Genomic DNA, 27,358 nt, shown 5'->3' on the forward strand with positions numbered 1-27,358 from the left:
ACTTTTGCTTCAACAAGCTCAATTGTCAGTGATTATCCGTACCTTTAGAATTTCAATATTGTTCAAACCCCGCCTCCGAGCGACCATTTCTTACGACAATTGGCTCCATCGTTGTGTCAATCAAAAGCCACCAGAGGCAGTGTTGCCAGATTGGGCAAATTCCGACCCAACTGGGCTAGTCGTTTTTGACAATTCACAGATTAATTATAAAAAATGCATACCACTAAACTGAGTTAAATGCACTGTTGAGTTATTTGTTTTATCTTTAAGATAATTAAATATAGATTGATTTTTTCTATCTTTATTGACCTGTGTGGGTTTTAGGCTGTGGTTGGCTGGCGACCGTCTCTTTTATATGGCAACTCCGCCTCTCCGCTTCCCTCCCCTTCCCTCCCCGTACCCCCGCGTGAGTGACAGCGACGACGGTGACCTCCCGCAGACACGCCTCGGGCTCGTTCTCGTTTGTGGCGTTGGACGTGATGCAATGCTCTGTTTTGGCCAACGTAACGCCGCCCACCACAGCGACACCGGCACGCGGGCAGAGAGGTCGGAGCCCCGCGGATGTAGCATAGCATAGCCGAGCCTAGCTTAGCCCGCTGGTTGTATACTTGTGGAGCGGAAGCCATTGTTTGAGTTGACAGCTACCATGGCGAGAAAGCAGCGCCGGTTAGACGGGTGAGTCTCTCTTAAACATTACTTTGACTTTTCTTTCTTTTTTTCCTTAAAATAACAACAACAATGTTTAACACCGTTTGCGTCCTCTCACGGGACCGTAATTAGACGCTCGCTCGCTATAGCCAGCCCTCACGGCTTCATTAATGAACCAGCTGAGTGCTGTTTCACCCCAATATTTTACTTTTGCTGCTCTTTTTCTGTCACTTTGGCTCATATTTCCTCACAAGGCGTTATTTCCGAGCATCTCAAATCAAAGGCACAAATCCCTTTCTTCCTATTATGTGCTGCTCTTTTAAACCCCCTTTAATCGGTTATTGTACACTGGGTAGGCACAATATTAACCCTTGACACCAAGGCTTAAATAAATAACTGATTTAAGAACCATCTATGGAAAAGAAAACAAAAAACTAAAAAACATTAAGGCTGCTTTTATCTAGTATGATATGTGGTTAAAGTGGCATAAAGGGGTTAAAGCTACATGATGACACAAAGGTAATAAAGCAGTTCTAGGCAAAACTAAGTATTGATAATTTAAACCTGCCCCTCATTATTTATTTTATTATAATTATTTCCTTTTAATATTTGAAGTTGTAGTGATCATTCCACACGATGAGTGCCGCCCCACTTTCTCCCTCCTCACTTTGGGTCCCGTAAAGTCGACACCCGGAGAGATGACGGACAGAAAGGAGCCCCCCTTTTTCAACGACAACCACATGGAGGAGTTCCACGAGACGCTCCTGCTGTACGACCCCATCGAGCTGTTCATCGAGACCCTGACGGGGACCTGTTTCGAGCTGCGCGTCTTGCCCTTTGAGGCCGTCATCTCCGTCAAGGCCAAGATACAAAGGCTTGAAGGTAGTAAAATCATAAGGTGGATGGGAATCGTTTAGTTTTTCTCAAGGTCAATTCATCAATGAGTATTTTTTAGAGGAGCTAACCAGTCAGGCTGTGAATGTGCATTGAAAACAAAAATGATGCACCGAATAAGTTGGCCATTGAATACTGTTACTGTATGAGTTGTCTTTTTTAAGCAAAAGCAGATGCTTGCAAATTATGACTCTTGGTGAATTGCACAGATAAATCGGTATGGTTAGTTTTTCCCTTTAGAAAATGTGTTTTTTTAATAAGAAATTATTGAAATATTTTTTTCTCTTCCTTTTTTATGTAACATTTGTGTGTGGGTTTTCTCCGGGTACTCCACTTATCTCCCACATCCCAAAAATCATGCACGCTATTCTGGTTGGACACTCTAAATTGTCCCTAGGTCTCCTTATGCCCTGTGATTGGCTAGAAATTAATTCAGGGTGTCCTCCGCCTGCTGCCCATAGCTGGCTGGGATAAGCTCCAGCACCCCTTGTGACCTTTGTGAGGATAAGCAATATGGAAAATGAATGAAAGGATAAAAATAGAAAATAAGTACAACTTCAAACTAGGTAGGTAGTTAGACAATTGAAAAAAAATCGACGAGACGAATCAGTAGCATCAATCCGCCCGAAGAGGGCAGTGATGAGCCAGCTTTTAGTGGCATGGTCTATGGGAGTCTTGTAAACCTGGATCGTTCTGTATCGATTTCTCTCATGGCCTCTTTCTCAACGTGTGCGACTCTCTGTCAAAGGCATCCCAGTTTCCCAGCAACATCTCATCTGGAACAACCTGGAGCTGGAAGATGAACAACGTCTACACGATTACGGGTAATTGCTCCTCGCCGCCGTCGGATATTATCGATGTCTAAAGAATTGAGACCGACTTGGCGGTGATTACAACCCTTAGTTTCTAGTCAATGTGTATACTTTTTTACAGCATTGAGGAAGGCTGCACTTTGAAGCTGGTCTTGGCTATGAGAGGAGGTCCAGTCAACACCAGACGAGGTTAGGAAAAAAAAGAACAACTTGTGTATTTTTGGACTGTTCTGAAAAAAACCTCCTGAATTCTTGCTAGTAACAATGGAGGATCCCATGAAAGAAGCAGTGGACTCAATGGAGGGCTGTAAGGAGGACGCTTGGGAGAAGAATTCGGCCAACAAGCCGCTCACATTCATCGTCGTCTACCGCGAGGGCGATCAGATCAATTTCTTCCGGGTGGTGGACAGGGGGGACAGCTCCCTCCCCCCTATGTCGGAATCGCTCAGGTCTGCATTCAAATGTCATCCACGGTGCCCCGTTCAGACCCTGTACGCGTGTTCTCCTCTTCCAGCGCTGGCTCGGCGTGCAACATGTGCACCGAGGAAGGCGGCGGTGGTGGCGACGGAGAGCGCGGCGTGGCCTCGCACAGCCGGGAAAATACCATCACTATGAACAAAATGAGAGCGCTCAAAGCTAAGATGGAAGACATGAACATCAACAAGAAGGTAGCGTTGTCGTCATCTTTCCGTCTCAACTCGTCGGCGCTCCCACTTCCAGCGAATTGGACGATTGCCAAATTCATTTGATTTCACGCCACATAGGCTCCCGCGAACCTTGTGAGGATGAGTAGTTCAGAGAATGAATGAATTGAATCGATTTTGTTTGGACAACTTTTGTCAAATGAAAAAAAAATCACACTGGATCCTTTTTAAAGCATGTATTTGCAAATAACTACTACTTGTCACCCCTCTCTCAGCCAAAGAAGACGAGTAAGGCAAAACCGCGTCCCCCCTCCGGCCCACACCCGACGCCTTCCATCACGCGACTCCACCGGCGCCTTTTGCATTCGCTCCCGCAGATAAAAAGCCAGTCGCGCCAGCCGGCGGGGCGTCCGCCTCCCATCGCGGATCAGGAACGTCCACTTCCGACTGCGCAGCTGCCGGTCCCGAGCCCGGCGTCGTTCCCCTCTCCGCCGACACGCTACACGCTCCAAGAGGACACACGCTCTCCCTTTGCCGGCATCCGACCCCCTCCCAAGATTTCCCGTTTAGATGTGAGACGTGGCCGCCCGTTGGGGGGCTGCGTCTACCCCCGCCTCCCTCCGCTGTGCACCAGGAGTTCGCCCGAAACCGCGTTCGAGCCGCTCAAGCCGGTCGGCGAGGCGGTGGCCTTGAGTTTGTTGGACGAATCCGGCGGCCGGGTGGCGCCGTCGCAGACCGCCGCCGTGGCCTCGTTTGGGGAAATGGCGGAACCGCTGAGCTTGAACTTGGCCCCGCAATCCGAAGAAACTGGTCAAGCCTTCGACGTGGGGGCGCCGCTCGGCACTTGGTCGCTCGGGAGCGGCGGCGCCGACTTAAGACGACTGGGCGCCGCCTTGGGTTTGAGCCCCGCCTCCTCGAAGCCACGCCTCCAGCCTTACGACACGCAGGTGAAGCCGTGCAGCCCGTCGGCGACGTCGGCTCAAGCGGGCCGCCTCCGGAGCGCCAAGGTGAAGTCGCCCGGCAAGCGCTCCAAGCTTCTCTCCAAGAGGGACGGCAGAAACGTGGGCAAGGTGGCCAAACAAGCCGGCATAGAGCAAGCGAGCAACTTGGAGCTCCTGGCCTCGCTGTCGGCCAGGTCCGAAGACGCCACGACGGAAGGCGCGGGTGTTCCGTTGCCCGCCGCCGCGCCGATCAGGGAGGGAGTTTCAGCCGCCAGGCTTCCTGGTCTCCCTCAGGCGGTGAGAAAACAAAATTTTGCTATCTTGACTAGATATGTATTTATTGAAAAAAATGTTTTTTTTTAAGACTGAAAAAAAAAAACATTACTAGATTCATGCTTTTTTCATGGACATCACAATTCTATTTTCTTACACAGTTGACTTTTGTTTCCACAGATGAACAAAAATCTGGTATCCAGCAGAGGAATCGTGCCTCCATATAGGAGAGTTGGTAAGAAAACCTCGTGAGCGAACCAATAGAATGTCCATGTTTGAATTGAAGACAATTGGAACACTCAACACAATCGCTGAGAAAAGTTCAGTATTTGACGATCTTTCCGTATCCTCTCCTTTCCAAGCAACTCCGACGTACCACCTACCCCCCGTCAAGGCCCCTTCTGGCACCAAGAAAAAGAGTTCCAAACACTGTTACCTTTGCGGCAAGAAGACCGGTTTAGCCTCCAGCTACGAGTGCAGGTACGAGCGCTCGCTCAAATCCCTCCCTCAAAAGCCCAGACCCAATAACGCTTTAAATTCCCCTAACAGGTGCGGCAGCAACTTCTGCGCCGCTCATCGCTACGCCGAGACGCACGATTGCTCGTACGATTACAAAGGGGCGGGGCGGCGCTTCCTGCGGGACACCAACCCGCTGGTCAGCGCCCTCAAGCTACCCAAGATCTAGAAACTTCCGTCCTATTCGTCAACGTGTGCTTTGTTTTTCCCAGTTTTTCTAACGAGTCGCGTTTCAAGCGTTCTTTTTATGTCACGTGTAGGTATGTTGGTTGTTTGTTTCCGGGCAAAATCCAGACAAATACAAAAGAATTCTGGGCCAGATGCACTTTAGAAATATCTAACGTTTATACCTAAGTTTGAGGCGTTGTTTGTTGTGGTTGTTTTCCCCCCCACGTAATCCAACGCTTAACTTTTTCACTGCCATTGACGGTGGTGGACGTACAATTGCGTGGCTAATAATGTCTTTGGATCTCTTGAAACGGGTTTTTCACAAATAGGCGTCCAATTCATTCAAATGAATGAACGTTGAAATGGATTGGACGTCCATCACCGTAAATGTCAAGAAATGAGTTGAGGAAGATGATATTTATTCATAAAATATTTAAATTCCAGTATGCAGTCTGTGTCAGTGTGGATGCTAGTCATAATTATATATCATTTAAATGTATTAGTCATAATGGTTGCCAAAATGTTGGTTGTTTTTTTTCTTTACATGCTCAGCTGGTGCAAAAATCACAACTGCAGGGGTTTGACTTGAAATAAAGTTTTTTTCCGTACGGGTTGCTCATAATTAATTTTCAATAGTAGTGAAGGATTTGATGATGGGGACTTAAATGGGGTCAAACACGCACATGCATGACAATGTTTTGGACTTAAACGGTGCCAAACACACACATTTGGCAAACTCGCTTCAAGTTAGGAAAACAGAGGCTCTGTTGTGAGCATGCTGGGCTGTGCATTAGTAATCAGGCCAAAGGCAAGGACAAGTTCGGGAGAGCCCCACGGTCAACATTCCGCCGGTTAATCATTCAGCTAAAACCCACAAAAGGAGACCCAAACGGGTGTCGTTCCACCTGTTGAGGAAAAGCTAACCCTAAGTATGCCGATTGTCAACTAATGGCATTTTTAATTGAGTGAATTTTCGCATATATACTGGGATTGGTTGGCCTGCAATTTGGGCTAGTCAGCTGGGATAGGCTCCAACACCCCCCGCGACCCTCATGAGGATAATCGGAACAGAAAATGAATGATTTTGGCATATAGACATTTTGATATCAATAAAAATGTTTGGAAATAAATACAAATCGTCTCCGTCGGTCCATTGCCGTCATTGACAGCCAAACAGTTACTAGAGGAACACCTTTTTTTCTTAACGATGAGACCAAGATGGACAGGATTGGACGTCTATCACCGTCAATGGCACTGCCACAAAACGAGCTTTTTATTTACTTATTTTTTCAAAAGGTGGACCACTCATCGCAACCATCTGCTACCATTTCCTTGCAATCGGCACCACGGTGATGTTTTATTCTTTCGTTTTCTTTTCTCAACCATTCGCTCTTGTTTCTTTTATTTCTTTCTTCGTCCACTTCCACGTAAAGGCGGAAGTGGCTGACGCGCCGCCACACGCAGCTGTTTCGTGGGCTTTGACGAGCAACGAGCGGTTGACGTGAATTTTAATCCACGACGGGCTTTCTCGCCGCACTTTGTGACGAAAAAAAGCTCCGGGCGAGGCCAGGCGAGGCGACCGTGGTACGCCGAGGAAGGCGCCCCGAGGGCGGCTGTGTTGGCGTCGGTTTGTCGCTCGGTTCCGGACGCTTACAAACGAGCACATTGTTGGAAGCAACATTAATAAGGTAAGCAACAACGTATTTTTTTCTCGTTCTGTGTTTCAATGGGCTTCTAAAATCGCGTCGTAATTGTTATGATCATGGCTTTTTGGCGTGGTATTGATCCATTTTTCTTAGGCTGGGGTGGACATTTTATTATGCACACCTGCGCCATGGATGAAATCGTTTTGATGATTAGGAATCACGCTCGTGTTTTAGTTTTTGGTCTGGTGTACTGCCGTTTTTTGGGGGGATACAACTCTTGTGGAAACTGCAAGAGGTGGATGATGGATGATGGAGGGGCGAAGGAATCGGTGGGGGCTGGCTTTCACTCCCTGGTGGGATGCAAGCATGGCCGGCCTTTGAATTTCTTTCGTCAGCTAGCTTCTGACCTGGCAACATAAATGCTGCTTTTTCTAAACAGGAAAATCTGGAATATTCTTTTTTATTTTGTATTTTAAAACTACAAGAAAGGGGGAGGTAAGTGGAATGCTTATTTTGTTTTTATTACAAATAAAAAAAGGTATTGTTCAGCAAACATCACATTTCCTCTTGTTTCTGGAGCATGAAATTATGAGCATGAAATGTTTGATTTACTATTACTTAAAGGGATGTGATTGATGGTGGTATTTAGGGATCATTCATTTCTTAGTTGTACATATTTGTTTACACCAAATGCAATAAAAATACAGAATCTCATTTTTGCAAAATACATATAATCTGTGTATTGTTTTTGACAATATATATTCCTATTCGATTTGATCTTTTTATACATTTTTTATTTCAAATATTCTTATCGATTTAGAATAGATAGATCGGAAGTGTAGCGATTTATGAAACTAATGCAATTATTCTGCGAAGTGTATTTGTGTTGTGTGTATTTTATCTTCTCTTAACTGTAATTTCTGAACTTGTAAGGCTGTAGATCCCATTCATGTTCTCGGAAACATAAAAAAACCCCATAAAAAATACATTACATTTACTAAGAAGAAATTCTCAAATCCACATAATGTCCTCTTAAAAAATGCTTGCCACAGCATCTGAAATACTCATGGGTAACAGCAAGCACTAGCCCTTTTTGTTGTAGCGCACATGTGAAATCTCTCTTTTTAAACCCAAACACTCAATGCTAGCCTTCCTCATACTGATTATCTGAAATGGGATTACGCATCAGACAGTAACATACTGGGCAATAAAATCCTGTGTGCCGGTTGAAAGCTGTAAAGTCGGGGTAACATAGCATGAGAATGTTACTTTTAAGTGTGTCAAAAAAGATCACGTCAAGCATTTTTAGGTCAAAAACTACTCTAAAAAAATTATTCCACATTTAAAATGCTTAGTTCATCTGATCACCAATTACTGGCGCATGTTCCGTTCCACTAAAACATTGTTTATCTGCTGTCTTGTGTCGGAAAATGATGTTCACCAGAGTTGAAGTGCTCAAATTTTGCGGTCGGATGAGGAGACGACATTTCGGCGAGGTTAAGATGACTCGACCGGCTCCTCCGACGCCTCGGCGGCCACGGTCGGCCTTGGGTCAGAATGAAAAATCTCGCCGGAGAGCATTTTGTGCGCATCGGCGCGTCACTCATTGGGATTCCGTCCAAGATGAGCCAAAGACTGAAGGCGTCTTTGTGGGCCGGCAAATGAACTTGCCGCTTTATGCCTCGAGGGGAGTCATTGTGAAGCGACTACGCCGGGGCTCCATCAGGAGCTCGCTGCCGCTATTGTTAGCGACGTCGTGAGTGCCTACTGATGTCTTTGACTATTTTAGTGAGAAGTGGAGTTGGACAGCTTCCATTGTTGGCCGCTTCAATCAAACATTTATTTCTTTGATGACAGCAGCCCAATCCTGTGGCTCTAATTTTAAACATTAATTAAAATGATAGACTATTGTCAAATAGTTTTCAAAGATGTATAATCAAAACTCACACCAATCCGACTATTGAGGTTGTACAATCAAATACATTTATGTCACAAATGACTTGGTTGTTAAAAAACGATGACGTAAACGGGACAGGATCGGGCAGAGGGCAGAGGCCGTGGACTATGGTCGGTCGTCGAGTAGACTTGTGGTGTTTATCGTGTGATGAGTTGAATACAAAATTGAAAGTGGGTCAAAGCAACATGAGATTTTATCTTACAAGTTCAAAGTGGAGGCTGACATCGGATCTACTGAATGGGAAATGTCTTACATTTAAGATTCTTGACTCAACGAGCAAGAATGGCAATTGAAAAACTACTCAAATACTTAAAATTTGAATAACTTTTTGGTGTGAGCATCAGCCAGTTTATATGGAATGTTTCTCCTCTTTGTAACCCTGCAGTCATGTGTGAACATGTTTTAAAACAGTAATCACACAAACACACTTTGTGCACAAAAAGGATAAAAAATCAATACAATTTTTAAGGATAAAATTGAAGTTATTGTGTCAAGCCCTGGATATTTACAGTTTTTTCTCATATAAACTGCTTTTGCTAACATATAATATGAGAATACAATACTATATTTACTTTTTCTGCATAAATCATCGAAAGTAGTAAGTAATGATGTTCCGACAGGTCGACATCTATTCTCGCCGGTTGTTCTAAATTGTGTATGCGGTGCCGCGGGTCATGTGCGGTTTCACTCGGCTGATTGGGGGGAAAAAAGTGGCATAATAAAAAAGAAATGCCTCATTAACCTTGGAGGTTTGTAAACAAACAATTGGCAATTTGGGAACGGAATGCGATAATTAAGGAGTCACAACGGGGGAAGAAGAGAATCCGTGTTAAGGAAGGAAATGAGACTGGAGGCTTCTTTGAACTCATTGGCTAACAATGCAATTGACCAATAGATTAACAGTAACTGTTCTAATGAACCTCGTTCTCAATGAATGTATATTAATTTCAAGATATCAAATTACTGGCTGCCATTTAGGCCAATGGAATTGGTTATCTGTGATTTATGTAAGTAATCTCACCCAATAATTGCTGATGAAGTCCTCAATTTAAAATATTTTCATTATTCCAGGTGGGGAAAAAAAGTTTATACCATTGGCTGCCATTGAGCTCGATGAATTCCATTATGTAGTTAATCAACATCTGGTGTTATTTGAAAGTAATCATTCATTTTTAACGTGTCGCCACCGTTCAAAATCATCACGCCGATTTCGCGAGACGCTTCGACACGAATGGCTTTCATTCACCGTCAAATACCACTGTGTGGGTGTTGCCTAGCAACCAAGAATCACGAGGAATAGGTTCACGATGAGGATAGTTGCTAGTCAAATGGGAACCGTTTAGGGCGAGTGAAAAGTTTGCTCATAAAAATGTAACTATTTTAATTGAGGTCATTTCATGCATTTTGGGACACTTGTTGATTTTGGCTGAATTCTGGACGTTGCAGTGGACGTCGCAGCCCCACGCCATAATGCCTGGCAATTAGGCGTCGGCGGTGGGGGGAGGAAGCCAGCGTCTCAGCGTTTCACCGTCCTCCTTCCTTTGGGATGAACATGCAACTGCAACAGATTTCCGTCACCCCGCGTGACGTCACTTCGTCGCGGCTGTCGGGTGGCGGCGGAGGCGGAAAAGCCAAGGACAAGGACAAACAGGTATGTGAGGACAATGCTTGTACAATTGACCGGTCGCTCGGGGGAACATTTTGTAGTTTTATCGTAAAAGTGAAGTCAAACGTGGCTGTCTTATATTGTTTTTTTGTTGTTAAATATCATGTTGTATTCATTTATTTTAGGGCTTTTGCTCAAAATGGTTTTCATTTTGCAACCATTGAAATTTTGCTGACTTATCGGCTGGAAGCTCATCTTGTTTTAGACAGCCAGACTACATTTGGCGGTGTTTTCGCAATTGACGGGCCAAGGCAGTTATTATGGGCTGTGTGCTTTCTTTCAAAATGCATCGTACGTGTTCCTGGTGTGAGTTATTTGGGAGTCAAAAGTCCAATTTCCTTGATAAATACGTCTCCAACTTGTCAGACTAGAGCTCGTGGCGCCACGCAAACTTTTGGAGTGTTGAGAGATTCCTCGGAATACTTTTTTTCATATGACGGCAAAAACAACAATCCGCTTTGAAAATGGCTGGGAGTGAACAAACATTCAGTGACATGGACGGCGATGGATGTCCAAATTAGGTTAGTGGTTTTGGTCAATTTTCAACAATCTGTATTCAAACCATGAGGGAGTAGTAGTAGTACTGGTGTAGTGGTGTTTCACACTATTTTATTGTATCCACTGACAGTAACGTAGAGTAGTAGATATCTTGAAGTATTTGTTGTTTTTCCCAATCCATTCTAATTGGAAGGACGGGAAACGTGTCATTGGATAGCTATTGCTGTCTTAGTTTTATTTTGGACTCGTTGCAATGAGTCATAACGTGAAATGAAAGGAAATGGAGTGCTTTTTCGTAGCAATTTTTAGGTGAGATTAATTACATTCCCGAGGCATTTGTGTATGGCTGTTTTTTTCCCCGCGTCTCCCCCACTCCAAGCCTCCCACGTGCGATATTCCCATTTAAACGTCAGCATTTGCATTTAAAATTTTCCCAACGTGGAATTCACGCTTTAAAAGACGAGGATTGTCTAAGCGCGTATGGCCTCGCCTCCACCTCCGATCGTAATTTAGCGGCTGTAAAAGACGGGGCTCCCTTTTTTTCCCCGCGTTTTGATTTGACACGCGACAATTGCTCCGAGCTGGCGGCTGACAAAAAGCCGTGCGATGATAATGAATCGTTTGGCTGCGGAGGTGCTCCACTTAGCTCCAAACTCAACTTTATTGGGCGCTTTTATCAATATGAGAAAGTGCACACACACCAATCAGATGAAGGCGTTTTCTCATAACCAATCATTTTATTTCATTTTTCTTCTATTGAATTTAAAAAAATTTTTTTATTGCATTTGAGTTTTATGTCTATAATGATATCTTTTTCTACCTTTCTCATTAACACTGTGTACTATGCTACGTTAATGTTTTTGCATGGCTACGGGGTAGAAGAGTCATTTTTCCATTGTCTCCATTTGTGGAAGCCAGCATGTCCGTTCTTGTGTAGTCAGCTTCCCTCCCGCAGGCCGCCACGAACAGGTGGCGTCTTTTACACGCCCGCCCCTGCACAAGAAGTGCCACGCGTCTGCGGCAGGGAAGCCACGGCGAACAATCCACTTCGGCTTCAAGAGCAAATTTTTTTGAAAAAAAAGTGAAATAAGCTGGCGTCAAGGACGTTAAGAACCTCGATAGAATGTAAAGATTTCGACCATGTGAATCGTTGGATAGACAAGAAATCTCTAAATCTTGGCGCAATATTACAGATTCATACACTAGACGTCCAGCGAGTGACTTTCAAGGCGTCTTCACGTTTTGCGACATCCATTTTGACACTAACTGATATTTGCTCAGTGTCGATGTGAATAGTCCTCGACCAATTTGCATTTAGAGGCCGCTCGTGTAGTAACAAGCCACATGGCTGGAATTTATGACATTTCCATTTCAATACCTTGGAAATGCTTAAACCACGACAATCAAAGAGTAAAAAATGATAGTGCAGAATTCCTGATTTATTTACAGGGATCTTCTGGTCATTACGAACGTTTCGGGCCCGATACTAGCATCAATAATTGGCTCTCATTCAAACAAGGCCTCCCGTTAATGTGTTGCGAGGATTTCCGAAAAGAGTTAAAATTCAGGAGCTGTAGCTTTGTGACCCTGACCTTGCCCATCTCGGTCCTGCTGAGCCTCCACTTTCAGCACGTGCCCCGACAATCTTGATGGTGGCCTTTTAATTTTTTTTGGGGGGGGCGGAGAGGCACGCTGGGCCCGTCCCACTGTCGGGGGTTGTGTCGGGCCATCTGCTTAGTGGCAGGTGACGGCGGCCGGCCGGGCGAGTTGTGAGGCGCATAATGCTAGAAATCCTTTTCCTGCAAAAGGCTTTTTGGGGGGGAAAAGAGAAGCTGTCCCTTCAAGCCTTTTTACGCAGATCTTTTATTTGAGCAGGACACGATCGCGTCTTATTTGACGGCGCTAGACGTCCAATCCGTGTGACCGCAAATGTCAGCCAGTTGAATAAGGTCGGCTGCTATCATACGGCGTTCATTTCCAAGGTATTTTATGGCTGGAAACTCGATCTAACGGAGCGCAAAAAAACGCGACGCTGAATGTCGATAATTTTAAGAGCTGCTCATCCACTGCTGTAATGTTTAATTACGGGAATCCAAATTTCGGGGGGGCTTGTCTTCGTAGCCCTTTTATTGCAGTGTGACACGTTGACAAAGTGCAGAAGCAGCTTCTGTTTTATGAATGTGAAAAGGGTTCGTATCATTTAGCGGATAGTTGATTATTTCCTTAGATAACCTTAAGTCGTTCGTTGCCATTGACCGAAACAAATGTATCATTGTCTATTTAGATGATCTAATCCAATTTGCCTGGGGGGGGGGCTTGCAGTGATCAAATAATTGCTGCCCAGCCGCTCAAGTCAAAATGGATTCCACGTCTAACGGCATCAATGAAAGCCATTTATTTAGCTGATTTCCATTCTCTTGTTTTAAGAAACAAAAGTGGGGGAAAAAAATCTTGGCCAGAGAAAGCACACATTTCATTTGCTGCCTAATCTAGACACCAATAGATTGGACGTCCCCGAGCGATAAACTTTCCATTGGACGCCAAACGCCACTTGAGTTAATCGTGTTTGTCTCAGTTTATTTCATTCCAAAGTTAAATAGTAGTAGTGGATCTGGAGCAGCACCTTCCGCTTCATTTCATTTCAACAGACACGTGTCGTAGCTGGATGGGCGCCGCCCCTATTTTCCATCCAAGCACGCCACGTTCCTCTATGTTCCATAACAGTGAGTCACCCCGGCCGGCGCGATAGAGTGCTCCCGTATCCACGTCGCCAGCCAATCGGGCTTTACTGTACTTTGTGAAAGGGGAGCATTGCGTTCATATTTTCCTTCTTGCGGCGAGCACGCTTCGACCTTGCATTCTTTTGACTTGTTTGCTTTCAAAGCAGACTGGCAAAGGGTGTAGCAAAAGGACATTTTGTTTGGAGAATGGTCAGCACAAAGCGTTCGAGGGTCTGCCCACACACTAAAAAGAAATTGAAAACATCATAACATCGAAAATAATGGGCTTCTTGGTAGTTCTGATATTTTTAGAAATTGGAATGACATTAGAAACGTCCATAGAAATGTTGGTGACGACTAGTAAAAAAAAAAAAAAGAATTAGGCCATTATTTCAAAACGATGTCAATATTATAATGAACGTAGACATCGCTAATTCAGTAGATGATAACGCTAGCAGCTAACGTCGTACAAATAATAAGTATAGCAGCTAAAAATGACGTTAGTGGCTAATGTCCTACAAGGATCTCTACGAGCTACTCCATCATACACCGGTGTCTTATTGGATGATTGCATTAGCGGCCTGCAAGGATGATAACGTTAGTGCAGGGGTAGGGAACCTATGGCTCGCGAGCCGTATGTGGCTCTTTCCATGGGTGCATATGGCTCTCCACTAAACTGTGGGGTAAAATATGGAAATCGCTGATGAGGGAGTCCCAAATGCGCCAATAGGAGCATCACGTCGACACTGTGGCGTTGACTCTACCTCGACCTCCACTTTAATCATCATTTTGTTTTTCATTGCTCTTCTGCCTGCATAATCTCATTGATACTGCTTGATTAGCAACAGCAATAACAATGTTGTCAAAAGAATTCCGGGACGTTTTGTACTTTAAAAGTGGTGAAATGAAAAAAAAAAAAGACACTTTCATATATTTTTACTTTTCAATTCTGAAAATGGCTCTCCAGAAATAACATTAGAAAATATGAATCGTTTATGGCTCTCTGTCAAAAAGGTCCCGACCTCTGCGTTAGTAGCTAATTTCATACAATGAGCTCTACTATGGACTACTTGCAAAAAGCCCAAGGCAGGGATGATCACAAAGTCATATTTACTAAAGTGTATTTTATTGTGTAAATTGGCTTCCTTTGCGTTATCAAATGTCATTTACCGCCTTTCTTTTTTAGGAAAACATAGAGAGTATGGAATTATTGGTCCCTAATCTCTAAATAAGGATTATTAGTGGTCTCTAACATCAAACCATCCAAATACAGTCAACAATAAGTGAATCATTTCCCCTTGAATGCAACTTAACAGGAAGGGTGACTGCAACCTAGCCACCGATCGGTGCAGCTCGGGGAGTACCGTCGCCTCGCGTCGCTCGGTCGCCGTTGACCGGCGGCGTCCACTACTTTAAGAGGTTGAGGTATTAACACGTGGGCGCCACCGGGGAGTAATTGAAGGTTAAGATGGCCGTGCGGGAGAAAGCCATCTGTTTAAAGGCCGCCGCCGCCTCCCTCGTCATGAATAATTCACCAGCGCTACGCCCCTCCCCGTGTCATCCAGATCAGCTGGAGGAAGAATGGGCTCGGCCAATGGGATTACGCTGACGGACCGATTGAACGCGCGTATGCGTGTGTGTACACAGCTGAGAGCGAAGAGCGAGCCCGGACAAGCGGCGCTAGAAGCTTCTGTGTTTGCCCAAAATGTAGGCCGGCCATCCCTTTTCTTCCTTCTGGTCCTATTCCGTCGCCGCCGGATCCTCTTCCGAATTGACCCAGGCGTCTCGGCGAGGGGTCATGTAACCCGGCTCTATAACGATCCTCTCGTCGCCCCCCCACCACGGCCCCTCCGGGAACCTTTGTCTTCGTCAGGGAGAGAAAGAAAGGTGCGCCTCGGGATCCAGTCATGAATTCCTGTTGGAAAATTAAAATTCAGGTACGTTCCTGGCCATCTGTTTGCGCGTGGCGGTCTCGGAGACGCTCGTCAGAAGCCGGCCTTCTGCTTCTTGGCCACCAACGTGGGTTTTTATTTTTATTTTTTTCTTCCCAGCAGCGTCGCTGTTGTTTTTCTCCGGTGGCGTCGGTACCGCCGCTTCTGTTCTTCCTGCTTGTTTGTTCGTCACATCCTCGCCACGGTGGAGGTTTGACCCACTTTTTCCCGGTGCTTTAACCCCCACGTCTTTGTTTGGAATGACTGGAGGGGGTGCCGGCTCGAGTGCCGTCCGACCGCCTTTCATTGACGCTTTCAAAGAGGAATTTTTTGCGGTCACTGTGTTAGCTTGGCGAGAGCAATCTGCAGGGCTTCGTGGAATAACTGTCAAATTTGACCCATTTATATGGATTGAATTTGAACGTTTTGCCGCCTTTGTCCCGAGGGGGACGTCTGGGAAGGGCCGGCAGCCGTGGGGCGATCCCGGTCCAAATGGGTCGGATGTTTGTCGCCGTCGGTGGCGCCGTAACGTGAATTTTCGCTAATGTGAAGCAGCGTGTATTTTGGCTGCGGGCTCGGCGTATGGCATCGTGGACCAAAATCACAGCTTTGTGTCAAATCCACAGCTGGGGGAGGAGGAGGGGGCGGAGATTAAGTCAGTCACATGTCAAGGCAGCGCTTCGAACCTGTTGCAGGTGACGGAGCATTAATTAAGTTCGAGTGCGAAAATACTCGGGCGCAAATTTTATTTTAACCATGCGTGTCAATTGATCATGTTTTTATACTCTTACTTCCAGATGAGCACTGTGTGGGAGTTATTTTTGCCACTCCTTTTTCCCCCTTTTCCACCTAGAAATTAAGACGCCAATTGTCTTTTGACTCCTTCCATTCCGTTCTTCATTATATAACGCTCTTTAGTCTTGCCCTCTGCTAGCGTGTAATTGAGTGATTACATCACCCGGATAAAGAGGGTTCACAAACTAATAACATCGCTAATCAACGGAGACGGCGCGGGAACGATGATCTGCGGCCGGACTTTTCGGCAAAAGTCATCGTGAGCCCCGTCGAGCGTGAGGGTGAATTTCCGATTGCGTTTAATGAAGAAGGATTTTAGCATGGTGATTTATTTGTCATTGGATGGCGCCTCCACCCTCATTTAGACGGAGGCTACGGCTGTCGTGTCGGATGCCGTCGCATCTCTCGTTAGGCCCCGAGCAAAGATGGAATGTTGGACACTGTCCACGTCCTGATGGAATTACTGTACCGCCACTTAATGCTCGCCAGCGGGAATAATTTACTCCAGTAAAAAAAAAAAAAGGGAGGCATCCATTACACACTTTGCCTTAAATTAGATTCGTCCAAAATAAAGGCTTTTAATATTTTTACATGCAGCCACGACAACGAATCAATCATCAAATTAATCAGCAACAGTTTAGATAGTGGATGGGTTGTTCGAGACATTATTGACCTAAAAAGTGGGCCCTGTGACCTTTGACCTCATTGCCCCCAAATTTGATCACCACAAACGTAATGCTAGTTTGCAAAAAAAAAAAATCTTTGTGGGTGAGTTACCTTGAACACACACCAACGAATAGTTAACAAAAAGCGATAGGCTCCAGTCAATCCTCACAAGGATCGCGATGGCTGCTGAAGGCGATCCCAGCCAATCCAACAAAGCGATTCTCCCTGCTCAGATGTCTATTAACCTGCATATAAAAAAAGTTGCATGCGCGTCTGCTCTCCTGGCCCGCGGCCACTCGCTACTTTTCATCCCTGAGAGACTGACAGCGGGTGGGGGAAGGGCAGGAAACGCCACTAAGACCGTTCGTCTGGAACGTTTGATACAGGGAGGAAGTCGATACGCCGTTCTGGTTCACGTCTTCTGCGCACCACTGCGTCTGCATTGGCGGTATTGTCAAATGAAGCCTTTAAAAGGGAGTTTAACATGCTTGACAACTTGCTTAGCAGCTACGACTACTGCTTGATTAACTCATTGATTGCCATTGCCGGGAATAGACGTCCAATCGTTTTGCTGGCAGTGACCTTAAAAGACAATGCAAAATGTATTTATTCGATTTCTGAATTGGTTGCCAGCCGATGGCAGGGCACACAGAGAAAAACAATGTATTTTAAAAAATGAAAATAACTAAATTGGCATTTGCTGTACTGCTTTAAAAAAAAAGAATGTATTTAGTTTTATTTTCACCTCTTTCTTCAAATTCCAAAAGTTTGTAAAGTCACGGAACGCAGCGCAATGACATAATAATAAATATACATAGAAATGAGTATGACAGGAAGAGCACGACGTCTCACTCTGTTTCTTTTTCCAAAGACATTTCCTCCACCTCCGCCTTGTTACTCGTATTCATTTAGTATGAAAATTGAGTTTGACTGCACTCTGATAGATTTTTGGTAATGCCGTGTTTATCACAACTGACCTTTAGCTGACTGATTGGCTGTGCATGACAATACAGCAAATGGATGAATATACAGACTTTTATTACAGTAGCATTTATTTTCCACTCAACCTGACCCCTTTATTATTATTTTTAACAGTGTTTGCAACACCTTCAACAATGTGGGGGGAAAAATACAATGAAAATATTTGTTATAATAAATATTGTACAATATTGTACTTGTAAGCTGGAAAACCTGGCACCCCACCAGGCTTAGAAAGCAAAGCGTTGGGTGAACCTTGCCTTTGGTACACCTTTTGTTGTTGTTGTAAAATACGGAAGTAAACAATCGGCAGCACTCTTGCTCAAATTTCTCTGGTTAAAATCGTTGAATATCTTCCGACATTTTTTGTTTATAGTCCGCATTAGATACGAGCAAATTGATCCGCACGACTCGTCGTCTTCTGTTTATTCCCAGCTGTTGTTTACAGAATATCGCTTTTTGGGGGGTGTTCTCAGAATGTCTCCGTCTAGGCTTTGCTGGGAATTCGAGCTCCGGATTAAGCGTGGCTATCATTCATTTCTTCTGGGAAAAAGCCTTTTACAACGGTATATATTCCATTAATGGAAAAACGATGAATGTTGTGACGTTCTAGGGATGTCGTGGTAGCAAACGTGATAAACAAGATCAAATCGAGCACGTGCGGCGGCGCATCGGACAAGATTTCTTTGTACCCAAAGCCCTTCGGAAGGGAAGCTTGTGTGCCGGCCGATGTTACGTAACGGCCATCGACTTGTCATTAAGAAGTGGCGCGTGGCTTTTAACACCGAGACGACACGCGGCTCGACACCCGTTGGCGCTTCTTTATCAGTTAAGGTGGCCATGGGGGAAAAAAACTCACCTTGATTGCTTTCACAGAAAGATTGAAGTGATTTAAAGTCTTTATTGCCTGGTTTCAGCATGCTAGCACAGCCGCTTGGTCACGGCAGGCAGCGTAGTTGTTCTCTCGACGACATCTTGCCATGTAACTGGCAACCCATAACAAGAAATTAGTTACTTTTTGAAATGTTGGCATCAAGAAACATTCTTTTTGGGGTGTTCCCTGTGGACTCAACCTGTGTTTTTCTTTTGCAGAATGAAAAACCTTTGGGTCATTCGGCGAGTCGATCCAGCAATATCTCAAAGGTAAGCGCAACAAGGGCTGAAAATGAACTCTGGGATCAATCGAGTGGCGCCGTTTTGGTCGGCAACAGAGTTCACACGGGGGTCTATTTTCTCTCCGCCCCCTCGCAATCCTCCCGTGTCTCTTAAGAGGATCAACTATTTACTTGCACTGAGACATGCCAGGGTCACTTAGCCGTCCGCCGCCAGCGAGCCGCTCCCGACTTTTTAAACGCCGGCAACACGTGAGCGCTTTTAACGGCCTGGCTTCATTTCATGGCGGAGGGGCGTTTCCATTTCATTGATGTTAGGAATCTTGGATTTGCAAAAGAGGATGGCGTTTTGGGCCGTAATTACCTCAACCGTTCAGGATTTTGGCAACTTATTAGTCGTCATTGGTGGTAAAAAAAAAAACACATTAGAATTTGGTCTCAAAAATAGCAGTAAAATTCCAGTTATTCCATCAAACTTGGATTTTTTTCCTGTCTTGGAACTGACAGAATAAAAAATGGATCATAAATAAAATATATAAAGGGGTAAATTTACACTGGTAAGCCGCATTTTTCTGTAGTTTAAAGAACCACCCTTATATACACACACATGAAAGGGTATTGATCATTTGAATTTTAAAGTAGCAGAAATGTCACTTGAATTCAACTGGCCAAATTACATGTTGTGTGATGCCAGGCTGAAAAAAAAATAAAAATAAGAGCATTTCTGCAATTTGACACCTATCGACCATAACTGGATCTCGCGTCCGCCAATCGGTAGCGTTTTCCTTCTATGGGGAAATGGCAAAGGTCACCCTTGATAGGCAGGGGAAATGAGCTCTTTCTAAATAAATAAAAAATAGGAGTCAATAATGAGGAGTCGTAATTATATCTGGCATGTGCGTGTGTGTGTTTGGGGGAGGAGGGCTGGAATTAAAGTATTAGAGCAGTCGTAAAATCTGCGTGGGTGAGCCGCCCGCCGCTCAGGCTGACGTTCAGCCTAACATCTGGCGTGCCCCGAATGTGTGTGTGTGTGTGTGTGTGTGTGTGTGTGTGTGTGTGTGTATAGAAGCTTTTTTTGTCCAAGATTCGTCCCAAAGAGAGACGGCTCGGTGTCATGTTTTGTTAGCAGGGGTCATTCCATGGCAGCCACCCCAACTTAAATGCTTTGACGTCTATCGTCAGCGGAAGCAACGGCGATAGGTGTCCAAAGCAACGCGTTTGAAAGTCCAAATGTTCTTCATGGGATTTTAAAGCTCTTAAGTCGTAAGTTAACTATCGTCCAATCAAATTCTCGAGCCTCGTCTCCTCCCCCGGGTGTTCTCGTTAGAACGTCTTCAAGCCTCATCTTTTATTCCCTTCGTTCCCAAAGTGTGCCACGCGGCGACATATTGTCGTCGGCGAACAGGTGGCATCCGCCTCGACATTGGGTAATTATACCTGTTAGGTAATGCCGTTATTCTCACTAATTAGTAATTGGTGAGATGCCGATTAAGGTGACAACCACAAGGGAATCTTCAGTGAGTCGTAGACCACCATTGACGTCACTTTTTGTCCTTCTACCGCCGACTTAAACTAGACACGGGACAACGTTATCCATCAGTGAACTTTTTCTTCGTTTTGAAAAAGATATGATGAGATATAAGTGAGTGACTATAAAAGTATGTCATCGAAGGGCGGATGATTTGAAAACGCAGCCATCTATCGAACTCCGTCAGGCCGCCGGCGCCCTCGGAAATCAAATCAATTTCACACTAAAATGCTCATGCGCGCTTCTGGGTTTTGACCAGCAACCTCTAAGCGGGGGTCGGGAACCTTTTTGACAGAGCGAGCCATGAACAATTCATACTTTTAAATATCATTCATTGAGAGCCATACACAGAATTTAAAAGTAAAGATACATGAAAATGTGTGCATTTAAAAAAAAAAATCATTTCACCACTTTTAAAGTAGAAAAAGTGTCCTATTGGTGCGTTTGGGAAATCAACTCTCGCTAACGGTTTCCATATTTTTAGCTCACAGGTTAGCACCCATCAAAAGAGCCACACATGGCTCCCGAGCCATAGGTTCCCTAACTACCGAAGTTTGGAGGGTCGGCTTTTGTTGTGTAATCGGAACGGCCGGGTCGGTAATTAATTGATTGATAATCAAAGTCGTGATTTTTGGCCGCTTTGTCATCATTTTCCGAAGTTGAGCCGTCACGAAAGCATATTTATTCATAGAATAAGGGGCGGTATTTACTGTATTATTCATGAATGTTTGGCTTTATATTGACACACTCTATGGCAGCGGATGAAGGCGAATGTGAATAATTCATGTGTCCGCTTTGCTGACGCCGCAATAAAGTGCACCTCTTGTTTGTGGCGCTCGCAGGCCGGCAGCCCGACTTCCGTCAGCGCTCCCAGCAGCTTCTCCAGAACCTCCGTGTCCCCCTCCAGCCAAGACATTTGCAGGTAAGCCACCGCGTCCAGTTGTTTGAGGGACACTTTCCAGGCGTGACGACTCAAAAAAACAAAAACAAAAAACAAACAAGGCCTCCAAAAAAACAAAGCGACCACTCCACACCTCTCCACTCCAACCTTTTCATTTCACTTTTCTTTTTTCCCCTCCACGCCGTCGTCCACGCCTCTCACCGCATTTACATTCCAAACACTCGCACGCACCAGCGGTGCAGACGAAGAAGGTCAGAAGCGGACGGCGGTGGTCCTCTTGGCCCCCCAGGGGAAAAGCCAGGAGGTGGGCGTGACCACGGTGCTGGCGGAGGCGCCGCCCGCCCCCGCCTCCAAGCGGCGCGACTGGCTGTCTCTGCTGCGGCGACCGCGGCCCCCCGGCCCGCTGCCTTTTTCCGTCTCGCTCAACGACGTGGGCCAGCGGGTGGACGGTCTCTATCGCGGCTTGCGTTTCATCGACCGCACCTGCTCCGAAGGGGAGCTGGAGAGCAAAGGCCAGGACGCCGCCCGGACTCGGGGTTCCCCGGCGAGAACCAACGGCGTCCTCTCGTCGCCGCGTCCCGGCCCTGTCCCGTCGGAGCGCGGCGAGGGCCCCTCCGAAGCCTGGCCGCCCCGCTCCCCCAGCGCCCACCTCCTGCGCCTGCTCCTCCCCTTCTCTCGATCGTCCACCTCGTCCAGCCTGCCCAAATCGTCCAGCGCCATCTTGGAAGGTAGCGAGTTGGAGCTAGCCAAAGGCCTCCATTTGGCGCCGCTTTGCTACATGGACGAGGACGGCGACCTGGACCGCTGCCCGTCGCCCGCCTCGTCCAAAACGGAACCGCTGTCGCCCTTTTCGCTGTCGGCCGACTGCTGCAGGTGGGTGGCTGACTGTTTGGACGGTGCCCACCCCCTCCCCTCTCCCCTCTCGACTCGATAGACCCGATGTTGACCCCCCTTGTGATGCAAGTGGAGTAGTTGAGGCTTTTTGTAGTCTGCAGAATACACAAAACACATTCCCACGCCACTCATTTGTCCTCATTTTAAGTGTACTACCCTTCATATCCTTGACTGGGGCTCCAAAGTGGTCTCTGAAGGTTCAACCATTTTTGGGGGGGGGTTGCAGCACAGGTGTCTAGTGACAAATCCAATTCCTTGCGCCAATTCCGGGCTCCGAGAATCAATAAGTGCAGGCCCACGCGAGGTAGCGCTCAAGTTTCAAGATGATGTGTTCATGAATGACAGATTCAGCGTTAGTGTCCACAAGAACAACAACAACAACCTGAGCGACGACTTGACGAGCCCCGAGTATACTCCAAATATTTTTGGGGAAAAAAAAGAGGATTTGACCATAGGTTCGCGTCAACAATGAACAGAGTAGTTGCTGAGCGTGTGTTTTGCGTTGCGGCGTTTTCAGGATCTGTCACTGCGAGGGCGACGAGGAGAGCCCCCTGATCACGCCGTGCCACTGCATGGGCAGCCTGCGCTTCGTGCACCAGTCGTGTCTGCAGCAGTGGATCAAGAGTTCGGACACGCGCTGCTGCGAGCTCTGCAAGTACGAGTTCATCATGGAGACCAAACTCAAGCCTCTGCGCAAGGTAAAAATTGAAACACGTTTGTGGCAAGTTGAAGTGGGAAGGAAGGATGGCGGCCAATAAACCTGGGTTCGTTGGCCGCCGCCCTTCCCGCTTGAAGAACGTCTTTAAATGCGGATTGATTGGGAAATGGATTAGGAGCGCGGTGACTAGACTTTTTGTGTTTTGTTTTGAATGTCTCCAGTGGGAGAAGCTCCAGATGACGGCCAGCGAGCGGAGGAAGATCATGTGCTCGGTCACGTTCCACGTCATCGCCATCACCTGCGTGGTGTGGTCGCTCTACGTGCTCATCAACAGGACAGCGGACGAAATCAAGCAAGGTCGGTGGCCCCAGCCCGACTCAGCCGGCCTCCGTCGACGGCGATAGCGCCGCTAGCAATGGGGGCAATTTTCATTCTTGTATTCTCTTTATTCACGCAGCCCGGAGTATTCCAGGTAAATATTTGCCATACTCATGGGATCCTCGTTTCCTTTTTTTCCTGCCGCCATTGTTTACTTTTGCCTATTTACCTACTTGCTGCTAATTCACCCTAGTAGATCAAGTTTTTCTTTGTTTTATTTAAAGACGTTAGTATGGGTAGTGGCTTTGTTTTGTAATACAATTTGCAAAACAACAGGCCTGAGGAAAATGGGAAAAATGAGACCTAGATTCATAGGAAACTTACATTTAGTTGTGCATGAAAATTAATTATAGATGTAGTATTTTTCTTTCAGAAAGCATTTGGTTGATGTTACTTTTTTTAAATAGTTTCATTTCATGTTAGCTTTTTTTAATGTTTGTTTTAAACGTCTCCCTCTAGTGTTGAATAGCAGGACTGTAAAAAAAGGCCACTAAGTATAGTATACATTTGTAATGAGGTGTTATTTATTGGTCAGGCATCATGGAGTGGTCGTTCTGGACCAAACTGGTGGTGGTGGCTATCGGCTTCACCGGCGGTCTGGTCTTCATGTACGTCCAGTGCAAGGTCTACGTGCACCTGTGGAGGAGACTCAAGGCCTACAACCGCGTCATCTACGTGCAGAACCGGCCCGACTCGTGTAAAAAAGCCAACGTGGAGAAGCCGCCGCTGCTGGAGCCCGGCGTGGAGCGCAACAAGGACGCGCTGCCGCCCGCCCGTTCCGACACCAACTGCTCCCACCGCACGGAAACGGACGAATACAGTATGGAAGTGCTCCACGTCTGACGGCCACCGGACGCCACCGCCTCTTTGAGGGACCTCGGACGGGCGGAGAGCGTCGCCGTCCGTCTCGGCGCCCAGAGAGTTGAACTTGTCTAGAAAAATTCACAGGTCAAGCCAGCCTTGGACGCTCTTTGAGGCCGTGCGGTAGAAAAAGACGGAAAACCACAACCTTGACGCTGACGAAGGAGATGAAAACGGCAACAAATGGAAAGGCAAGACCACATACACACACACACACACTTTTTGGAGTCTTAGCAAAAGAAAAACTGCATTAAAATATCAAATTTGGTACTCCGTCGTCATACAAGACATGGTTAAAACACAGCAGTTTTTTGGTCAAAATGTTACCCAAACAATGCCATTAGATTAACAAAGAATTTTTTTTTTTTTCAAAGTGTTCGTACAATTTTTTGGGGTTGTCTGAAGATGTCAAACATGATTTTCAGTGAAAATGTTGTCGCTAAAAAAATGTTCCATTTTCAGTTAGTTAGTCCTCAGCAAAAAAATATTTCTTAATGTCATTGCAGAGAATTGCAAATATAATATAATAGTCAGACAAGAATAACAAATATGCCATTTATTAGAGTTTTTAGTCCAAACACACACACAATTTAACTCATTGTCTGCCATTGACAAGATTAGACATCCATTTCTGCAAGCCTCCCCGTCAAAATAGATTGGACTCCTAACGTGGTCAATGGCACCCAATGAGTTTTCTTTACCCAAAAGAAAGCCACACAAGGTTAGAAAGAAAAGAATACGCAGACTGGTCGTTGTTTTTCCGTCCATCCGCCGGCAGACGCCCATTAAGGCACTTTTTTTCCCGTCTTTGCCCGACACGAGTGGACGACGCGGGCGTCTCGACGTACGTCCCCAAAAAAACGTGAAGAACGGGATGTCGGTTGACTTTGCGCATCCGCGTTCCCGCTAACTTTCTCGAGAATGTACACTTTTTTGTTGCAAAAACTAAAAAAAAAACTTTTCTATGTCTTTGAACTCACCGTGACCACTTTGTATGTTTTCATTCAGGAAAGCGTTAAGTGTGGCTTTTTTTTAAAGTGAGCGTCGTATATTGCTAGCAAGCTTTTCCGATAAATCCGGTAAACGCTGTATAACGAGCCTCAGGAAAATACGCCTACGTGGTCACGTTAAGTCTTCGCCGCATTCCGCTACTGCTTTCCCGGAGAAATCTGCCGTCCAATTGGAGAGTTTCGTCGACGAAAAATCGGGATTTGGGAGCATTAGTTGCGTTTTTATCCAAAGTCTAGTGCTAAGATTCATTCCCGAGAAATTGAACTTGATTTTGGTGTCAAAAACTTAGTGGTCATCATCGACCTTTCAAAAAAAAAAATTCTGCTGTTACAAGTATTTATGGAAAATATTTTGTACTCTGTTAGCTGTATATTTAGTTTGAGATATGAGCTTTTTTATTGAACTAAGTCAAGGGATCACTAAAACAATCGACTCCCTCTCTGGCGACCTCTGTTGGTGGGAGGTCGACATTGCAGTAAAGCGGCAATTGACGTTGAAAAGGCAAACCTTTATTTTAGGATTCATTCTTAACCTTTACGAGGCCTGTTTTTTAAAATTCTACTTGACAGTGATGATACCATAAAAATCCACCCGACGACAACACACGCTAACCACGACTGCTCGGCAGCAATAAATTAAAACAACGCTTTTGTTTGTGGCGTTTTGTTAATTTATGTCAACTTAACAGTGACTTCATTTGGAAGTTTAGGTTTTTTTTCTGTTTGTTAAGAGACTCGTTGCAATGCGATGATTTCAAATATGAGGGGGAAAAAGTGCAATTACCTTTTAATGCTGTTGATTTTTTTTTCCAATTGTCGCTTAGCGTAATTAACTTTTGGTGTCTTGTATTTATTTGTCAACATTTTTGATATTAGTTATTTAATTTATTGCTATTTTTAACTCATGACAAAGGAAATTGAATTTGACTTTCAAGGTATCATGCTTAAAATGATGCTATTTAATGTTACTGTAATACTAGAATAATTATTTAACGCTTTTTCTTGTTTTTTTTTGCACTCACTAAAAAACAAAAATGTTAACTGGACCAAAAAAAACATTCTATATTGAATTTTTCACTTTTCAACCACAAAAACTTGTTTTATTCACGCTATATTTGTTATTGTCATTTATTCGTCCACAAAAAAATCGAGGATCTCCAACTCATTTTTTTCCATATTTTTTTTAACTCCTTGGTTGCCATAAACGGCACTAGACATCCCATCCATCAAATCATCTAATAATTCTAATTTAACGATTAATAGCAATATAATAGTCAAATTCCTCATTAAAAATCACGTCAAAGCGACCTAAAAGAAAAATCCCTCCCGGTTATGGCCATATTTTTCTTTCTTTCCCCCCAAAAAATCAATTCCCAGTCTCATTTTTTATAACTCATTGGCTGCCATTGAGTGCTGTAGACGTCCAATGGATTTGAAGTGGGAGGGTTGGCAGCGAATGAAAATTGAATGTCTGGAAAAGTTTTAATTTTGCAGTTTTCAAAAGCCACATGATTTGAGCCCTATTGTCGTCAATGGCACCTAAAGGGTTAAAACCCGCATTCAAATATGGTTTGGCGTGTTATTATTGAATATATGCTAACGCTTCAGGTGGCTGCTAAGCTGTGCAATGTTTCTTTGTTGTTGTACTGATTTTTTTTTAAAATAATAATAATAAAAGGGAGCTGGCTCCTGGCATTAAGATGTAAACATTTGTTTTGATGTTCCTGTTTAGCGAGCTCTTAAAAAAAGTACTTTGCTGCTGCGACTGACCACGTCCAGATGAGGGAGGGAGGGGCCAAAAAAAAAAGGCCACTTTCCGAAAGCTAGGTACGTTTGTTTACTACTGACTGGAGCGGACTTGAACATTTCCCATGACTGTTGCCGTGTCTATGATATCATTCCACAACTTTGTCTGTCAATTCGACTTTAGAATAAGAAGGGTTTAAAAACACAACGTTTGGGGTACGGAGAAAAAAAACAAAAGTCTGTTTTTAAGCTCATTCTATTGGTGTGTTTTCTGTTCCCCTTGTTTGAACAAAAAATAAGTGTAAAATTTGAAATGAACCAAATAAACGTTGAGATGCTTTTAAGGCTGATTACTGAATGTTCTCAAGTAAGAAAAATAGTCCTGTTTGATTGGTGTAGCCAGTCTTTTCTCCGGTTTGTCCACCTGTAGACATAAGACAAGACATTTTAGTTTAAAGGTTCACAAAACAATTTTACACTTACAATTATTTTTTGTAAAATACACTTAGAAAATAAA

At 45.0% G+C, this 27,358-nt stretch overlaps 2 protein-coding genes across 9 annotated transcripts; both read left to right on the forward strand.

The window, feature by feature from the left end:
• Window positions 1-386: 386 nt before the first annotated feature.
• On the forward strand, window positions 387-5,504 carry zfand4 (zinc finger, AN1-type domain 4). 2 transcript variants are annotated; one of them, XR_013303997.1, is made up of 11 exons: window positions 387-675; window positions 1,264-1,530; window positions 2,291-2,366; window positions 2,476-2,543; window positions 2,614-2,803; window positions 2,869-3,022; window positions 3,274-3,286; window positions 3,376-4,236; window positions 4,393-4,447; window positions 4,575-4,692; window positions 4,762-4,792. XR_013303997.1 is itself a non-coding variant. In XM_077614003.1 (10 exons), exons 2-10 carry the CDS (start codon window positions 1,347-1,349, stop codon window positions 4,895-4,897), a joined length of 1,944 nt encoding a protein of 647 aa, XP_077470129.1. In that variant the 5' UTR covers window positions 387-675; window positions 1,264-1,346; the 3' UTR covers window positions 4,898-5,504. The 2 variants fall into 2 exon arrangements, 1 of the variants encoding a protein (XP_077470129.1); XM_077614003.1 differs by having other exon boundaries at window positions 3,274-4,236; window positions 4,762-5,504.
• A 794-nt stretch (window positions 5,505-6,298) lies between these two features.
• Window positions 6,299-27,185, forward strand: marchf8 (membrane-associated ring finger (C3HC4) 8). Of its 7 annotated transcripts, XM_077613017.1 has the most exons (9): window positions 6,299-6,584; window positions 9,946-10,150; window positions 18,846-18,896; window positions 21,236-21,315; window positions 21,529-22,167; window positions 22,706-22,886; window positions 23,068-23,203; window positions 23,304-23,318; window positions 23,760-27,185. In XM_077613017.1, exons 2-9 carry the CDS (start codon window positions 10,046-10,048, stop codon window positions 24,065-24,067), a joined length of 1,515 nt encoding a protein of 504 aa, XP_077469143.1. In that variant the 5' UTR covers window positions 6,299-6,584; window positions 9,946-10,045; the 3' UTR covers window positions 24,068-27,185. The 7 variants fall into 7 exon arrangements, with proteins under 7 accessions (XP_077469143.1, XP_077469144.1, XP_077469147.1 ...); XM_077613018.1 differs by lacking the exon at window positions 23,304-23,318; XM_077613020.1 differs by lacking the exon at window positions 21,529-22,167 and having other exon boundaries at window positions 6,303-6,584.
• Window positions 27,186-27,358: the final 173 nt, after the last annotated feature.

Source organism: Stigmatopora argus, chromosome 11 (assembly GCF_051989625.1).
Source record: "Stigmatopora argus isolate UIUO_Sarg chromosome 11, RoL_Sarg_1.0, whole genome shotgun sequence".
Lineage (NCBI taxonomy): Eukaryota > Metazoa > Chordata > Actinopteri > Syngnathiformes > Syngnathidae > Stigmatopora > Stigmatopora argus.

Bases quoted from the DNA above. Each gene is read 5' to 3' on its own strand.
- zfand4 (XM_077614003.1), top strand. From the start codon at position 1,347: ATGACGGACAGAAAGGAGCCCCCCTTTTTCAACGACAACCACATGGAG. The intron at 3,023-3,273 runs GTAGCGTTGTCG...CCCCTCTCTCAG, and splicing joins ACATGAACATCAACAAGAAG to CCAAAGAAGACGAGTAAGGC. The intron at 4,237-4,392 runs GTGAGAAAACAA...TTGTTTCCACAG, and splicing joins TTCCTGGTCTCCCTCAGGCG to ATGAACAAAAATCTGGTATC.
- marchf8 (XM_077613017.1), top strand. From the start codon at position 10,046: ATGAACATGCAACTGCAACAGATTTCCGTCACCCCGCGTGACGTCACT. The intron at 21,316-21,528 runs GTAAGCCACCGC...CGCACGCACCAG, and splicing joins TCCAGCCAAGACATTTGCAG to CGGTGCAGACGAAGAAGGTC. The intron at 22,168-22,705 runs GTGGGTGGCTGA...CGGCGTTTTCAG, and splicing joins CTGTCGGCCGACTGCTGCAG to GATCTGTCACTGCGAGGGCG.